Source organism: Ursus arctos, unplaced genomic scaffold (assembly GCF_023065955.2).
Source record: "Ursus arctos isolate Adak ecotype North America unplaced genomic scaffold, UrsArc2.0 scaffold_3, whole genome shotgun sequence".
NCBI classification, from domain to species: domain Eukaryota; kingdom Metazoa; phylum Chordata; class Mammalia; order Carnivora; family Ursidae; genus Ursus; species Ursus arctos.
In genome coordinates, this window is record NW_026622985.1 from 97,859,034 (window position 1) to 97,873,137 (window position 14,104).

Sequence of the window (14,104 nt, forward strand, 5' to 3'; positions counted from 1 at the left end):
CTAGTAGAGTTAATTCACGAAGGGCTTCTCCAAGTTCTTGTATGTTTAAAGATAGTTCTGTTTTTGTAACATGTTGATTGGCAGTGTGACCAGATGTAGAATTCTTGGGTCACATCTGCCTGCTCAGAACACTGTATGTGTGGCCCCATGTGTCCCAGTGTGAAATGAAGCTATGCTCCCGCCCAGCTGTACTTTTCCAGCTTGAAAGGTATCACAGTGTGCGAAAACTGCCTTGAGAAAATACCATAGCCTGGGTATCTGAAACAGTAGTCATTTGTGTTCTCACAGCTGTGGAGGCTTAAGGTGCAGGATCCCGGACCTGTCAGCAGTGTTCGTGGTGAGGGCTGTCTTCCTGGCTGGCAGGTGGCCACGTGCTTGCTGTGTGCTCACGTGGCCTTTCCTCTGTGTTGACGTGTGGAGACGGAGAGAGCTCTCGGGTGTCTCTTCCTTTTCTCATGAAGACATTTGTGAGAGTGAATTAGGGCCCACTCTTACGCCCTCATTTAACCATGATCACCTCCCTAGAGGCCCCTTCTCCACATACAGTCGGAGGGGTTTGGGCTTCAACATACGAATCTTGGCGACACAGTTCAGTCTATAATGACGCGTAATGTGGACTACTTTTTTTTTTTTTTTCCCAACAGGCCCAGAGAATTTTTATTTATTCTTTTTTTTTCTTTTTACAGCGTTAAATGTATGATGTATGTCCATATTTATTGACATGGAAAAATGTTCACAACATACTGCTGAATGACAAAAAGGTTTATTTATTCTTTTTATCTTCCTATAATCCTCTTTGATAATGATGATGATTTTAAAATGGATATTTGAATTTTTTGAGTTGTTCTTGGTCTTGATTTGTATCTGCTTTGTTTTTTTTTATCTTTCTGGGCATGTGTGTTTTGTCTGCTGTTTGTTTTTCCTATTTTCTCTCTCTCCCCTCTTGTTTCTTTTACTATTTCCATACCGTGTCTGGCTGGTTTCTGTGCCCTCCCTCCTCCCTCACCCCTGGACTCTGAATGGGGGAGTTCCTCCTGGACTCGCTGTGTGCGTGAGCTCAGGCTGGGCTGGGGGCCGGCCGGGGTCTAGGGGAAGCTGCCTCTCGCCTCACTTCTCTGCCTCATGCTGACCTTGAAGATGCTTCCTCTGACTTTGCCTCCTGCGCTCTGAGGGCAGGCGGGGCTTGGGCGGAGTCTCCAGCTCTTCTGCTCAAACTGAGGATCTGGTTCCAAGCCAGGGCTGACTGCTTTTGCTCGTCTGCGGAGAGCTCTCTTCTTTGCCTGGGATCTAGACTCACTGGTGTTCCCTTTTGGTGTCTGTCTTCATGTGTCTTGGTTGAGTTTTTACTGCACTTGGCAGCTTGCTGAAGGTCTTTTCAGTTTCAGGGTATTTTAGGTGTTATGTTCTTGAAGGAATTTCCTTTTCTGTAACTTGTTCTTGTTTTGGGGTGGTTAATAAGAGCAGAAATGTTTTGAGAGGTCTTTGCCGTCTTAAAGCTTTTAAGACCCATGCCCGATTTCTTTAATTAATCACTGTAAATGTACTCTATCTATAAAATTAGGGAATGGGATAGTATCCTAATTAACATGCTTTTAGGTTAATTTTTTTTATGGCTCTGATGTAATTACAGGAAATTTGGGTGAAGGCTAAATATAGTGAATGTTTTCTTACAGACAGAGCCTCCACTGAATACGCCAGAAAACAGAGAATATCTTGCGGAAATTATGTTTGAATCATTTAATGTACCAGGACTCTACATTGCGGTTCAGGTAAAAACAAAGTTATTTTTACAATTCCCAACAGACCTTAGGGGTCCAGTAGTGGAAGAAACAGTGATTCCCAAGGCTCCCTGTGGGAAGATCGTGAGGTGTGTTCTTCCCTTTCCCACTCCCTCAGCACACACCCTGACCCCACTCAGGTTTGAGCTCAAACACTGTGGAGAACGTGTTCTGTGGTTTATGTTTTTATGTTTACATCATTAATATAGGATTTATCTGGCTGTTTTTTTTTTTTTTTAAGATTTATTTATTTATTTATTTATTTGACAGAGAGAGAGAGACAGCCAGCAAGAGAGGGAACATAGGCAGGGGGAGTGGGAGAGGAAGAAGCAGGCTCATAGCGGAGGAGCCTGATGTGGGGCTCGATCCCATAACGCCGGGATCACGCCCTGAGCCGAAGGCAGACGCTTAACGACTGCGCCACCCGGGCGCCCCTTATCTGGCTGTTTTTACATGCATTAGTATCTAACCCATTTCTCTTTGGGTGGCAAGATCGGGATATAGGTGTGATTCCTTTTTTTGACTTCTTTCATTCCTGATCATATTAAAGGAAAGATACTATAGAGTCTGTTAAAAAAGAAAATAAATACCTTTTGGAGGGTCCCTCCTATGGATTGTGGGCTCCTGTGGTTTTATGAGCTTACAGAACTTCCTTTGAAACTACTTTTTCATAGCTTGGGGATTTTTGTTGCTTTTGGTGGTTACTTGTCTGCCATCCTATATAAAGGAATTAGCTGAAGTTTGGGGGGACTAATGAGATAGGTGTTTCCCCAAATGTTTTCTGCATCATACTAGTCCCTTTTAAGGAAAAGGAGGAGGAGTCGCATAGGAAAATAATTTGGGAGATTGCACGTGCTGTAGCCTGCACGTGGTGATTCACAGTGATTAGCAGAGTAAAGGCCCTGAGAATGCCTGCGTTGAAGAAATCTGTTCATTCCAACACTTCCGAATTTATGTAACCAGAAATCTCCTCTTCCCCAGGTGATTTACATTCCGTGGAGTAGGGAGACACTTTAGAAAACACTGAACCACGGCCAAGTGCATCAAGGCTGCCTGGAGAGTGTTTTACATAAGAACAGATTCTCAGGCTTCATCTCAGACCACGGTTTTCCAACCTCAGTGCTTCGGAATGTGCAGTTCTGTGTGGTGGGGGCTGACCTGTGTGTTGCAGGATTTTTAGCTTTCTGGCCTCTACCCACTAGAAGAAGCACTACCACCACTCTCCCCTTCTCCAAGTGTGACAATCCAGAATGGTTCTAGACGTTGCCAAAGATTCCCTGGGGGACAACATTGACCCTGGCTGAGCACCACTGCCCTAGTCCTACCAGATGAGAGTTTCTGGGTGTGAGATCTCTAGTCGTCTGTTTTTTAAAAAAACTCCACAAGTGATCTTACTGCAACCCATCTGTGGACCCACACTGGGCACTAGTGGCTTGGAAATTAAAATCTTCTTCCTCCATAGTGAAGTTCCTTTCTCATGGGCTTTCCTTTGTAAACGTTTGATTTATTTTATTGAAAACTTGACCCGTCCAGTTTAAGTATAGTGAATTTGTGTTTTGTATAATTTGGAATTTGAGTTTTGGAGCAGTGGGGCGGGGGGGGGGGGGAGATGGAGGATAGGAAAGGTTGAGAGGTAGAGTTGGAGTAACTAAGAAAGTGCTTATCAGTGAGCCTGAGAACAAGCAGGCAGAAGACCTGAGAAACAGTTCCCTGTGTGCTTACGGTTTCTGCGTCTTTTATCCAGGCAGTGCTGGCCTTAGCTGCTTCTTGGACATCCCGACAAGTTGGTGAACGTACGTTAACGGGGATCGTCATTGACAGCGGGGATGGGGTCACTCACGCTATCCCAGTGGTAAGCGGGATAGTCAATGCTTCACTCTCTGTAGGCCTCACCTAATTTCGAGGTAAGGGAAGACATGGAAGAAAAACCCCTTCTGTAATTAAAAGACCACTTTAAAAGTCATGGCCGAACTTAGAAAAGGTAACGAGGTTTTAAACCCAGGTGTGGGAGGAAGGACGGATGCCCCTTCGCTGTGACATTGGCAGTTTTCAGTTCGCAGTGGCAGATGTCTGCAGTGAGGACGTCAGCCGTGGTGTCGACTCCGCGGCCTCTGCTTGCTCCTCCCAGTGTAGCATCACCTGTGGAATTTTCCCGGCTTATGTGCCGAGCTGCATCTTGGAGACCAGATTGTCGGCGTGAGGCACGACCGCTTGGAGGACTATCGCTGTGTTCTGTGACAGGATGTGTATGGCTTTGAACACCTCATGCTTTAGAGGAATGACTTCTTGTTTTTTAAAATGTATTCAAGAACGAAGAAGGAGAGATTGTCCATTTTGACTCGCAGAATGCTCTGCAATGTCCCTTTTTGGTTTTAATTTTCAAAACATTAGAGAAGTGATTCCTAATTCAGGCTTCAAGAGACATCTGTAGTCAGGAAGAAGAAATGCCGAGTTTGTCCCATGCTCCATCCTGGGGCCCCTGCTGGTGAGGGGAAGGAAGAGACAGGGCAGGCTCGGGTGACAGCTGCAGATCCTGGGCTGGGAGCACCAGGCCCGTGTCAGCACACTTACTCCTTTCCTGGATCATTGTGAAGGGTCAGTGCCACTCAGTCTATAACGCCGCCTGGGAAATTCTGGCACCAGGCTTCTCTCTGAGTCGTGCCCTCAAAGTTCAGAGCAGACCGAGTCCTGGGGGGAGGTGCTAGAGGGCCTGCTGCTTGGCCCATCCCACGTCTCGAATGAGGAGAAGTAAAGAAAACAGATTTCGCATGGTGTACAGGTCCACAGAGGAAGTGGTTTTAAAAATTTTCATCTGTGTCTTTTTATTGTTTTTTTTCTGATTATAAAAATTACTTTTTTTGTACAACATTTGTGTAAAACAGAGAAATGTGGACAAGAAAGTAACATGACCCATAAACCTGCCCAGAGAACCGCATTATGCTTTTATTTGGAGAACCTTCCCAGTTCTTTTTCTTAGGTGCACAAGGATGCACATTTTAAGCAAAACTGGAGTATTCTATGTCTGGTTGTGTATTCTGATTGTGTGTAATATGATCCTGAAGTTATGTTTTGCGTATTGACTTATCCCTAATGTTTTTTCTTACGGTTAAATATTCTGTGAGGAAATATTTAATAATTGCCTAATAGCCCATCATGTAGGTATGGGATAATTCACTCATTAATTTTCCTGTTGTTGGACATGTAGGGTTTTTTTTTTTTTTTTAATGTTTTTAATGCTGTGATGAAGCCAATACTTAAACACTGGTTGACTTCATTTTACAAAATTTTACATGTAATGCATAGAACATAATAGTTGTGAATAGTTTGTGTTAGCTAGTATTCTTGTTAGTTTAAGTTAATCTTTATTACTTTAATAATTTGTACACATCTTTTATTTCCATCTTAAAATATTTCACAAATATCGTGGACACTGTGGAGAGTCCAAATATTTTCTTACTTCTGGAGTTCAGGTACATCAGAAACACAGGGGAGGAATTCGGGCACCTGTCCTTGTGGCTTAACTGCTGACTGTGACTGGTGCTGGTAATCCTTCGCTCCCACCCGCCCGTAAGGTGGGGTTGGGGGTAACTTCCGGTCCCCGTCTCCCATGGGCACGCGGCACAGAAGTCGGTGCTGGGATGTGGAGCCTGGAGTGTTTCCTCTTTTCGGCTGGATTTGTGGTAGGAAGCCGTCCACTCTGGCCACCAGCCCCCCGAGAGCGAGCAGGCTGTGGTCCCAAGCCCTGGCTTCCGGGGCAACTTATGTCCCCAGGACGGCTGGCGAGGGGCTGGGGCCGGCCTGCGTGTGGCCAGCATGTGAACTCCTGGCTTTCAGTTCCTCTCCTGGCCCCCGCAGACATGCTTCGCTGACTGGGAAGGCAGCCCAGCCAGAGGGTCCCAACTCCTGACCAGCAGTGGTCTCAAACTGCACAGGGTTTAGGGTAACTTATCAGAATGATTCTTAACAAGTGCAGCTCTTGATACAATAAATGGGACCATTTATCGAGTACCGCGTACATGTCCCAAAACAGTGCTATGTGCTTGACTTACTGTGTTTCATTAAGACTCTTGTAAACCACGCATGGGGTGTTGTTTGCCCCATATTGTGGATGAAGGTTTTGGGGCTGAAACATGTTGACAGGGTTGTCTGTGGTCAGTGGACAGTCATGGAACCAAGATTTGAATCCAGGTTGTCTAAGCCCCTGTACTTAACCAAATTGTTGACTCTTGAATATAAGTAGGTTTATAGTTGGTTTAACAGTTTATAGGTAAAAGCTTTTTCCTTTTTGTTAAAGGAACATGAAACAGTGTCCTGTTCTGACAGACGGCATGACTTTTTGCAAATGCACTGGTTTTTCTCTTCACTTTTCTGATGTAATCATTTTGGTTGCTTACAGAGTCTCAGGTTCTATTAAGGCAATTGTGCATGCAGTCGTTTTAAAAGCCCTCCAGTCCTGAGCTTTGCCCGGAGTGGGGATTCAGCAAATGCTGTGCTACGAGGGGCTAGGGAGCTGAGAGTCTGGGGAGCTCTGCCTGCTGGAATTACTCATTCCCGTCGTTGTCCCTCCTCTTCTTCCCTAGGCAGAAGGTTATGTCATTGGAAGCTGCATCAAACACATCCCGATTGCAGGTAGAGATATTACGTATTTCATTCAGCAGCTGCTAAGGGAGAGGGAGGTGGGAATCCCTCCTGAGCAATCACTGGAGACCGCAAAAGCCATTAAGGTAAAAACAGATGGGAAATGGGCTGGTTTGGGGGCTGGTTGGTGTTTGGACACTTCCCCTTGCTGCCATCACCCCTGCTCCCGCCCTCCTTTCTCTCCCCTCCGAGAATGTGGGTCTTATTCTGTTTACCACTTGAGTTAAGAGACTGAAAGCCTCAAAGCTCAGCCTCTTCCTCGGAGCGTGAACGCTGAGGCATCCCCGCTGTAAACGCGAGCAGCTGGATAACTGGCATTGAGCACAGGCGCACGTAGTACGGCATCATTTAACTGGAGCCTAATTAGATGGAACCTTCAATTAGCTGAACGTGCCTTCCACATCCCCCCCGCCCCCCGTGCGTCATGTCTGGAATAAGGAGCAAAGACCAGCCACGACGCTGTTGGGAATTCTGTAGAGTCAGCCAGTACGCAGACTGGTGTCTGGAACTCGTGTGAGGTTCTGTGCCCTGAGAATGACAGTCGCCAATAAGTTATTTTTTAGCCAAAACGCAAGAGTCTTAGTAATGCAAGGATAACTATCATATGAATGAAGAGGGAAGGGTTTGGTTGGTTTTGGAGAGGAGTGTAATTGTGAGGTGTCACATGTGACCACGAGCATCTCCTGTTTCATTGAACACACGCTTGTTGAGCGCAGAGGAGTTTAAGGGGAGGTGAGCCTAACCCCCCACCCCTCCCATCTAAGCACCCAGGAGTGGGCCAGTTGAAGAACAGTCATCAGAGAGGACCCACGTTTTGCATGCCTCTGTTGGTAAAAACTGGTATTTTTCGGACAGGGTGCGCTGGTATAGGCCAGGGCTCCTGCTGGTAGGATGGCCAGCTGCCCCAGCGTCCCTGGGACTGGAGTGTCAGGGATTGGGTACCCAGGGCTGGAACAGTTTGCCCTGGGCAAACCTGGGGTAGAGTTTACAGAAGTATTATAAGACTTTCTTTTTAGACTAAAATATTTCCCAACCAAGATTTTCCATTGCCTCCAATGAAAGAAATTTGGATATTTGATCCATGTTCTCTTGTCACCCCAAATCTGTTACTGATGTGAATCAGGATTGAACTTCTTGTCCCTGACCCTCAGGGGTCTGTCTGGTGAGTGTGAGAGTTCCATTTTTACTAAAGATTTCTGAGTGCGATGACTTGTGCTGTCCTGGTCCTTGTGGCAGTATTTACTTTACTCACAGGCCGTCTGGGGTCCAGTGATGACCCTGAAATTGGGGCTTGCCATTCAGTTTGGGATCATGTCCTGCTCAGCAGTGCAGGCCGGAGCGATGAACTGTGCTGGCCCTGCCGTGTGGCTTAGCCCGGTGTTTGTCGTGTGCCCTCTGCCTTCTGTCAAGAAGGAAGGAGTGGTTGAGAGGTTTCCCGGTGTCATGTCACTCGTGTGACCTGTGGTCACAGCAGGCACACACCACCCTTGCAGCAGGAGTCCAGAACTTAGACATAGCCACACTCCAGCCGACTCTGTTGAGGCACTTCATGCTGTCAGTGAGGCCAGTCGAGACGCCACAGGAAGCTGAGCAGGCCTCTGACAGCTGGACATCTTTGTCTCCAGCATGGTAGATTTAAAGTCGCACTGCCCAACTCACCCTCCTGGAGCATCAGGGAACACGGGGATGCTAACAGCCCTGGCTTGTCAGTCTTACAGTTCTGCCAGAGTATATTAAGGACGGTATTGGAATATGTTTCGGGGATTCTAAAACACTTTGGAATTACTATCAGGAAAACACCTGCAGAGGTCCTTCCAAAATGTGTGCTGAGCACCAGCTGTGCGTCGCAGTGCCACCTGGCTCTGCCCACAGAAAGCTTACTTTCAGAAGCCGGTACCCCAGTGCCACCTGCTGGTTTGCTGAGGTCAGTTCCGGGGACAGAGGGTCGACGCAGAGATTCCCGGTCACACGTTAGCAGATGCTGAGGGAATGCTGTGCACGTCTCAGGTCAGCTGCTGATGCATCAGCAGGTTCTCTTGCAGCTGCAGCACACAGGACCCCCCGTTCTCCGTCTGCCTTTCCTGTTTTTCCAGTGGCATCTACCACCTTATGACAGACTATGTCATTGATTTATTATGGCTGTCGTTTACTGTCCAACTCTCAGCCAGAGCGTATGCTCCAGCAGGCAGGGATGTGTGTATGTTTTTTCTTTTGTATATCCCATGTGCCTAGGCCCTCAATAAATGTTTGTCACAGAGCCCGTGACCATGCCATATCAGATTGCACAGCGGGTTCACAACCGAATTATTGATCATGGTAGGCGTGAGGATTAGTCTGCTGCCCTCGGCGCAGGTCTGCTGGTCCAGAGGGGGACGGCGGTGAGTGCCTGGGCCAGCGCCATATGGGGACCTCAGAGGAGTAAGGAAAGATGAGACACTTAAAGGTTTTTTATTTATTTATCTGAGAGAGTGAGAGAGATCACAGAGGGAGAAGGAGAAGCAGACTTGCCACTGAGCAGGGAGCCCAACGTGGGGCTGGATCCCAGAACGCTGAGATCATGACCTGAGCCAAAGGCAGATGCTTAATCGACAGAGCTGCCCAGGCGCCCTGAGACAGGATACTTAGTAGACACATTTGGGCATTGTTTCAGATAATATGGCAACAAAATCTGGTAGAATAAGACTGGGATTTATAGCTGAGCTGCAGAGAAAGCCGACTTCCATGTCCAGAATCAAAGCATAGTCCAGTCTGCTCTGAAAGACGACAGAGTGAGGCCTGATGGCAGGTCCACACTGGAGTTCTGGTGTGTTTAATGCGTGGGGTCACTGGGTGTTTGTTGGAGGGAAGAGACTCTGCCTAGTTAATGCCTGGTGATGTCTTTGTGTTCGTGTTTGCAGGAGAAATACTGTTATATTTGCCCTGATATAGTCAAGGAATTTGCCAAGTACGATGTGGATCCCCGGAAGTGGATCAAACAGTACACGGGTATCAATGCAATCAACCAGAAGAAGTTCATTATAGATGTTGGCTATGAAAGATTCCTGGGACCTGAAATTTTCTTTCACCCAGAGGTAAGAGGTTTGCTTTTTAAGCGTGCAAATAAGTTGTCGGTGGAGCGATACTGCCACCTGGTGTGCATGGAGAGCAGTGCAGGAAGACTGGTGTGCCTGGGGCCGCTGTGCCCCAGTGACAGGCCCCCTGCCGTCTGTCCATCCAGGTGGCTGTTTCAGTTTACCCGATTGTTAAATAGTTAATGACTGATCATACTGTGGGTGGTTGGGAAGAGCAATGGAAGGTAGTGAAATTAAAATCAGTCTCACACTGATACGAAAACTAGTTTGCCTCAGCGACCAAATAAAAGTTGCCTCTTTTTAAAAGTGGGGTAATGCAGAATCTTCCCCTGTTTTGTGACCATCCTTCCTAGCCTGAGTTTTATTTGGTCCTGCAGGGCAGTTAAAGCTTCTGTCGGAGGAGGACTAGCCTTTCTGTTAGTTACACAGTCTTTAAGATGCCACCACTTTAACTATTAGTCACAAAGAATTGTTACTTTTGCGGGAGCAGTAATTAGAGGCAACATTTTAAGGTTTAAATAAAAGGCACTTCATTTGTATTTTGGTATATATTTCCTGCGTAATTCAGTTTATATTCTCTAGGTTACAAACTGCAGCCTATTTTTAGGTACGTTTATGACTGTTTCGTATAGGAAGCGGCACAAATGTCCGATAGCGTCCTGCTCATTCACGCATATGCCTTTGGTGATAGTGATTTAAAATAAACATGAAATGGACGGTGTCTGGTGAACAGTGGGAGAGCAACTAGATGTTACTTTCTTTCCTTGAGACGAATGTACATTAAAGCTTTTCTTGATTTTTTAAAAATCTGCTTACAACGTAATTGAATTATTTATACTTTAGCGTATTTAACTTACACTCAGTAGCTTAGTCATTACCATGTCGGTTGTGTCATTTTAAAGCCACCATCATCAGGTCGGAGGCACCTGGGTGGCTCAGTCGGTGAAGTGTCCAACTCTTGATCTCAGCTCAGGTCTTGATCTCAGGATTGTGAGTTCTGAGCTCAGGGTCGTGAGCTGGGCGTGGAGCATGCTTAAAAAACCCACCACAGTCATCAGAAAGGGCACCCCTCCGCCCATCTTCTAGCCCGCGACAGTGATCTTTCATTGACTGTGGGGCTTTTTTGTTGTCTTGGCTAATTTTTTTCACGATGTGAGTATTCCTACGTGTTATGCTCATTATATACTCATGGAGTTTCTCGTTACATACCATGCGATAGTCTCTTATTAGCATGATACACCGCGTATTCCTAGTGCGGGGCTGGTCTTTGTTCACTTTGCTAGTTTTCCTTCACTAAACCCAGCCATCTCCTCTCTTGAGGGGACATATGTCTTCATCACTACACACAGTCACGTGGGCTTCATTTGACATATTGTACATTCCAATGTGATGGTATGGTAAATTCTGTATTTGTTGGTAAATTCTGTATTTGTTAAAGTTATGGTATGGTAAATTCTGTATTTGTTAAAGTTACTTTTTAAAAAGTTTTTCTTTTGTCGTATTGAGAGAAAGCTATAATCTTTCTTTTATATTTATATGAAATTTAGTTTGCCAATCCAGATTTTATGGAATCCATCTCAGATGTCGTTGATGAAGTAATACAGAACTGCCCCATCGATGTGCGCCGTCCGCTGTATAAGGTATAAGCTGCTTGGGTAAGGTGCTTTGATTTCATTTCACATTTCAGCATTAAAGAATATGCAGACATTCCTATTTCACTCTTGTCTGATAGGCTTTGTTAAAGGCCAGTGTGATGGTAAAATATTTTTCTTTGACTGGGGATGACTTAAATATTTGGAAATATGACTCAGTTAACCAGAAATATTTAATTTAAATATTCTAGGATTTTCTGTTCGTATCTGGCAAGCTGTATTTTAAATCAGACAACCTTAACCAGGTATATTGGTTGAAAGATAGACGTTTCCTTCCCCTCACACTTTCCATGAAACCACTCATCTTGTTCATGTATATTTAGGGTTGGTGCCAAATGTGGTGCTGCCAGAAGAAGTTCGAGCCTGAGATGAAACAGTCAAAGAGAAAATGGTCATGTAACATTTTCTCCAAAATTCTTTGATTGTGAGGAATTTTGGACCTTGAAATGAGAAAAAGCTAGCCCGTGTCATTGTAGGATAAAAGGAAATATTACTGACAGCCACGTATGAGAGCAGAAGGTGGAGTTCTGTAGGCCTTCAGCGTAAACTGGCTTCTATCTGAGCGTGTCGCACTGTCAGCCGTGGGAGGCACAGCTCCGGCCCACCTAACCCAGCCTCAGGTGGGGGAGCATGACAGGAGAGAGAATCAGGCTCAGGGAGGAGGGCCACTGAGTCTTTTTTCATCTGTGCAGCGGAATACTATGCAGTTTTTAAGGAGAGTGAGGTAAATCTGTATAAGTTCAAATGAAAAGATGTCTACAGTGTGTATTGTTAAGTGAGAAAGCAAGTTATACAGTTTACACATAGTATTGTCATTTTATGTAAAAATAGGGTTTGCATGTGCATATAAGAAAAGGATTTGAATGATTGTGGAGTATATTTGGGGGTGAGGAATGGATAGCTTTTACTTTCTACTTTTTGTGTTTTAAAATTATTGGAAATTTCATGGTTAACAAATGTTATTTTTTATTTATTTATTTATTTATTTATTTATTTATTTGACATAGAGACAGCCAGCGAGAGAGGGAACACAGGCAGGGGGAGTGGGAGAGGAAGAAGCAGGCTCTCAGCGGAGGAGCCTGATGTGGGGCTCGATCCCATAACGCCAGGATCACGCCCTGAGCCGAAGGCAGACGCTTAACCGCTGTGCCACCCAGGCGCTCCTAACAAATGTTATTTTTATTATTGGAAAAAATTCACTATGTAGATAAGTTTTTATGGGTGAAAACAAATTATAATGATATTTTTATTTGTTGCATATTCTTAACATCTTTCTCCTCCAGTAAAATGTGCAAGAAAGGGAAACTGACGACAGACTGGGGGATTGCGGCTTCACGTTTTTATTGTTCGAGTAGCACGTGCCCTTCTCCCCGTTCTTCACTCTCGCTAGACTCCAGCCGTGTCTCCTCGGCGCGAAGGCCGGGAGCACGTGTGCGCAGCTCCCACCAGCGGCTACTGACGCTCGTGGTGGGGCGAGGTCTTTCTCATGACGCTGGAGTTCACAGTGGGTTTCTAGAATTCTCGAAGAAGGGATGGCCTTGGAGATTGTGTGGACCGAGTCCCAGCGATGGGCGAACGAAGCTGAGGTGCCTGAGCGGAGTGGAGCAGGTCGCTCTCAGGCCTTCTTTGGTCGCGCTTAGCGTCTCTTGTCGTGGGGCAGGTTCCTTAACCCCAGGGACTGGGACTGGTCAGGCTGGGCGCGGAGCGGAGTCTCTGCAGCTTAGAAAAGAGGAGACCGTGTCTCCTCTCACCGTGTTCTGCCTGGCTCCCCTGAAGGAGTGGGCCTCTCGTCTCTTCCCTGGGGTGCCCGCCTCTCCCTGTCTGACGGTAGTTGCTCTGGGACGCCATTTCCAGGCGCGGGGTCGTGAAGTCGCTAGCAGCAGTGTGCTCCGGACGGGGTCGTCGGAGAAGGAGGATTAGGTGGGAGCGGATACGATTTACGAAGGGGAGGAGGGAAAGTGAATTTGGGGGCTGGGAACGAGCAAGTCCTCGCAGAGGCGGCTCCGATCCAGGTACTTGGCCGCCTCACCACTGGGGGGATCCGTCCGCTTTCTATGTAGCTGCCGCAGCAGCGGCACGTGTGCCGTCCCTGCTTCCAGCTGGGCTCCCGTCGTCACCTCACAGAGGTTGTGTCACCGGCGGCCCCAGGCTGCTCAGACCCAGTGACGCTCACGGGGTGAGAGAGGCGCTGCGAGCTGGTCACTTGGCCTCAGAGCCCTCCTCCTGGAGGGTGCGAGGCGTGGGGAGACCTTCGCTTGGCGCTGGTGGCCGCGCGCGCCGCTCCCTCGGCCACGGGCTGGGGGAGGTGAGCGCAGAGCCGTGTAGGGGGTCGGGCGGCGGGCTTCGGAGGCGGGGGTGCAGTGTGGTGGGGGTGGGTCAGGCCCGGCAGCGGGACTAACGCAAGGGCATTAACCCAGTTACTTGCATTTCCCAACATATATATTTTTTAAGATTTTATTTATTTATTTATTTAGAGTGAATGGGGGAGGGGCAGAGGGAGAAAAAGAATCCGAAGCCGACGCTGCTGAGCGTGAGTCCGACTTGGGGCTCCATCTCCGGACCCTGAGATCATGACCTGGGTGGAAACCAAGAGCCAGATGCTTAACCGACTGAGCCACCCAGGCGCCCCACCCCAACATATTTTTAAAGTCTCAGATTTCTCTCAATCCTGTGCTCAAGAAGTTGGAGAAAGTGAGTTTCTAAATGTAATTTTTTAAATGATAGGAAATTTCAGATTTGCTTTTCGTGGTTAATTGCTATCCGATGCCCCTGACCTTGTTCAGAAACAACCTTGAGTGTCTCCATCTCTGAACAGATTTCTCTTGAAAAAATCACATTATTCGCAGATTTAAGTGAGCATTTAATAAATAGCGGCAGCTTATTTACCGAGTGTCGGTTCGTGTGGAGACCTGGCGGAAGCGTGTTCCTCACAGCCTCGGCGCGAGGTAGCTGTGGTTTCTCCCCC

General features: G+C 46.9%; 1 protein-coding gene across 6 annotated transcripts in view; it reads left to right on the forward strand.

Annotated features, from left to right (window-relative positions):
• ACTR3B (actin related protein 3B) overlaps positions 1–14,104 on the forward strand; it is an 81,139-nt gene that overhangs the window by 41,337 nt on the left and 25,698 nt on the right. For 5 of the 6 annotated variants that reach the window (XM_057304575.1, XM_026479204.4, XM_026479206.4 and 2 more), the window contains 5 exons: positions 1,674–1,769; positions 3,523–3,630; positions 6,359–6,502; positions 9,314–9,487; positions 11,035–11,127. In XM_057304575.1, the coding sequence (XP_057160558.1) occupies positions 1,674–1,769; positions 3,523–3,630; positions 6,359–6,502; positions 9,314–9,487; positions 11,035–11,127 (615 nt within the window). Of the gene's footprint in view, positions 1–686; positions 762–1,673; positions 1,770–3,522; positions 3,631–6,358; positions 6,503–9,313; positions 9,488–11,034; positions 11,128–14,104 lie in introns of all 6 variants that reach the window. The other variant, XM_026479205.4, reaches the window with a different exon arrangement.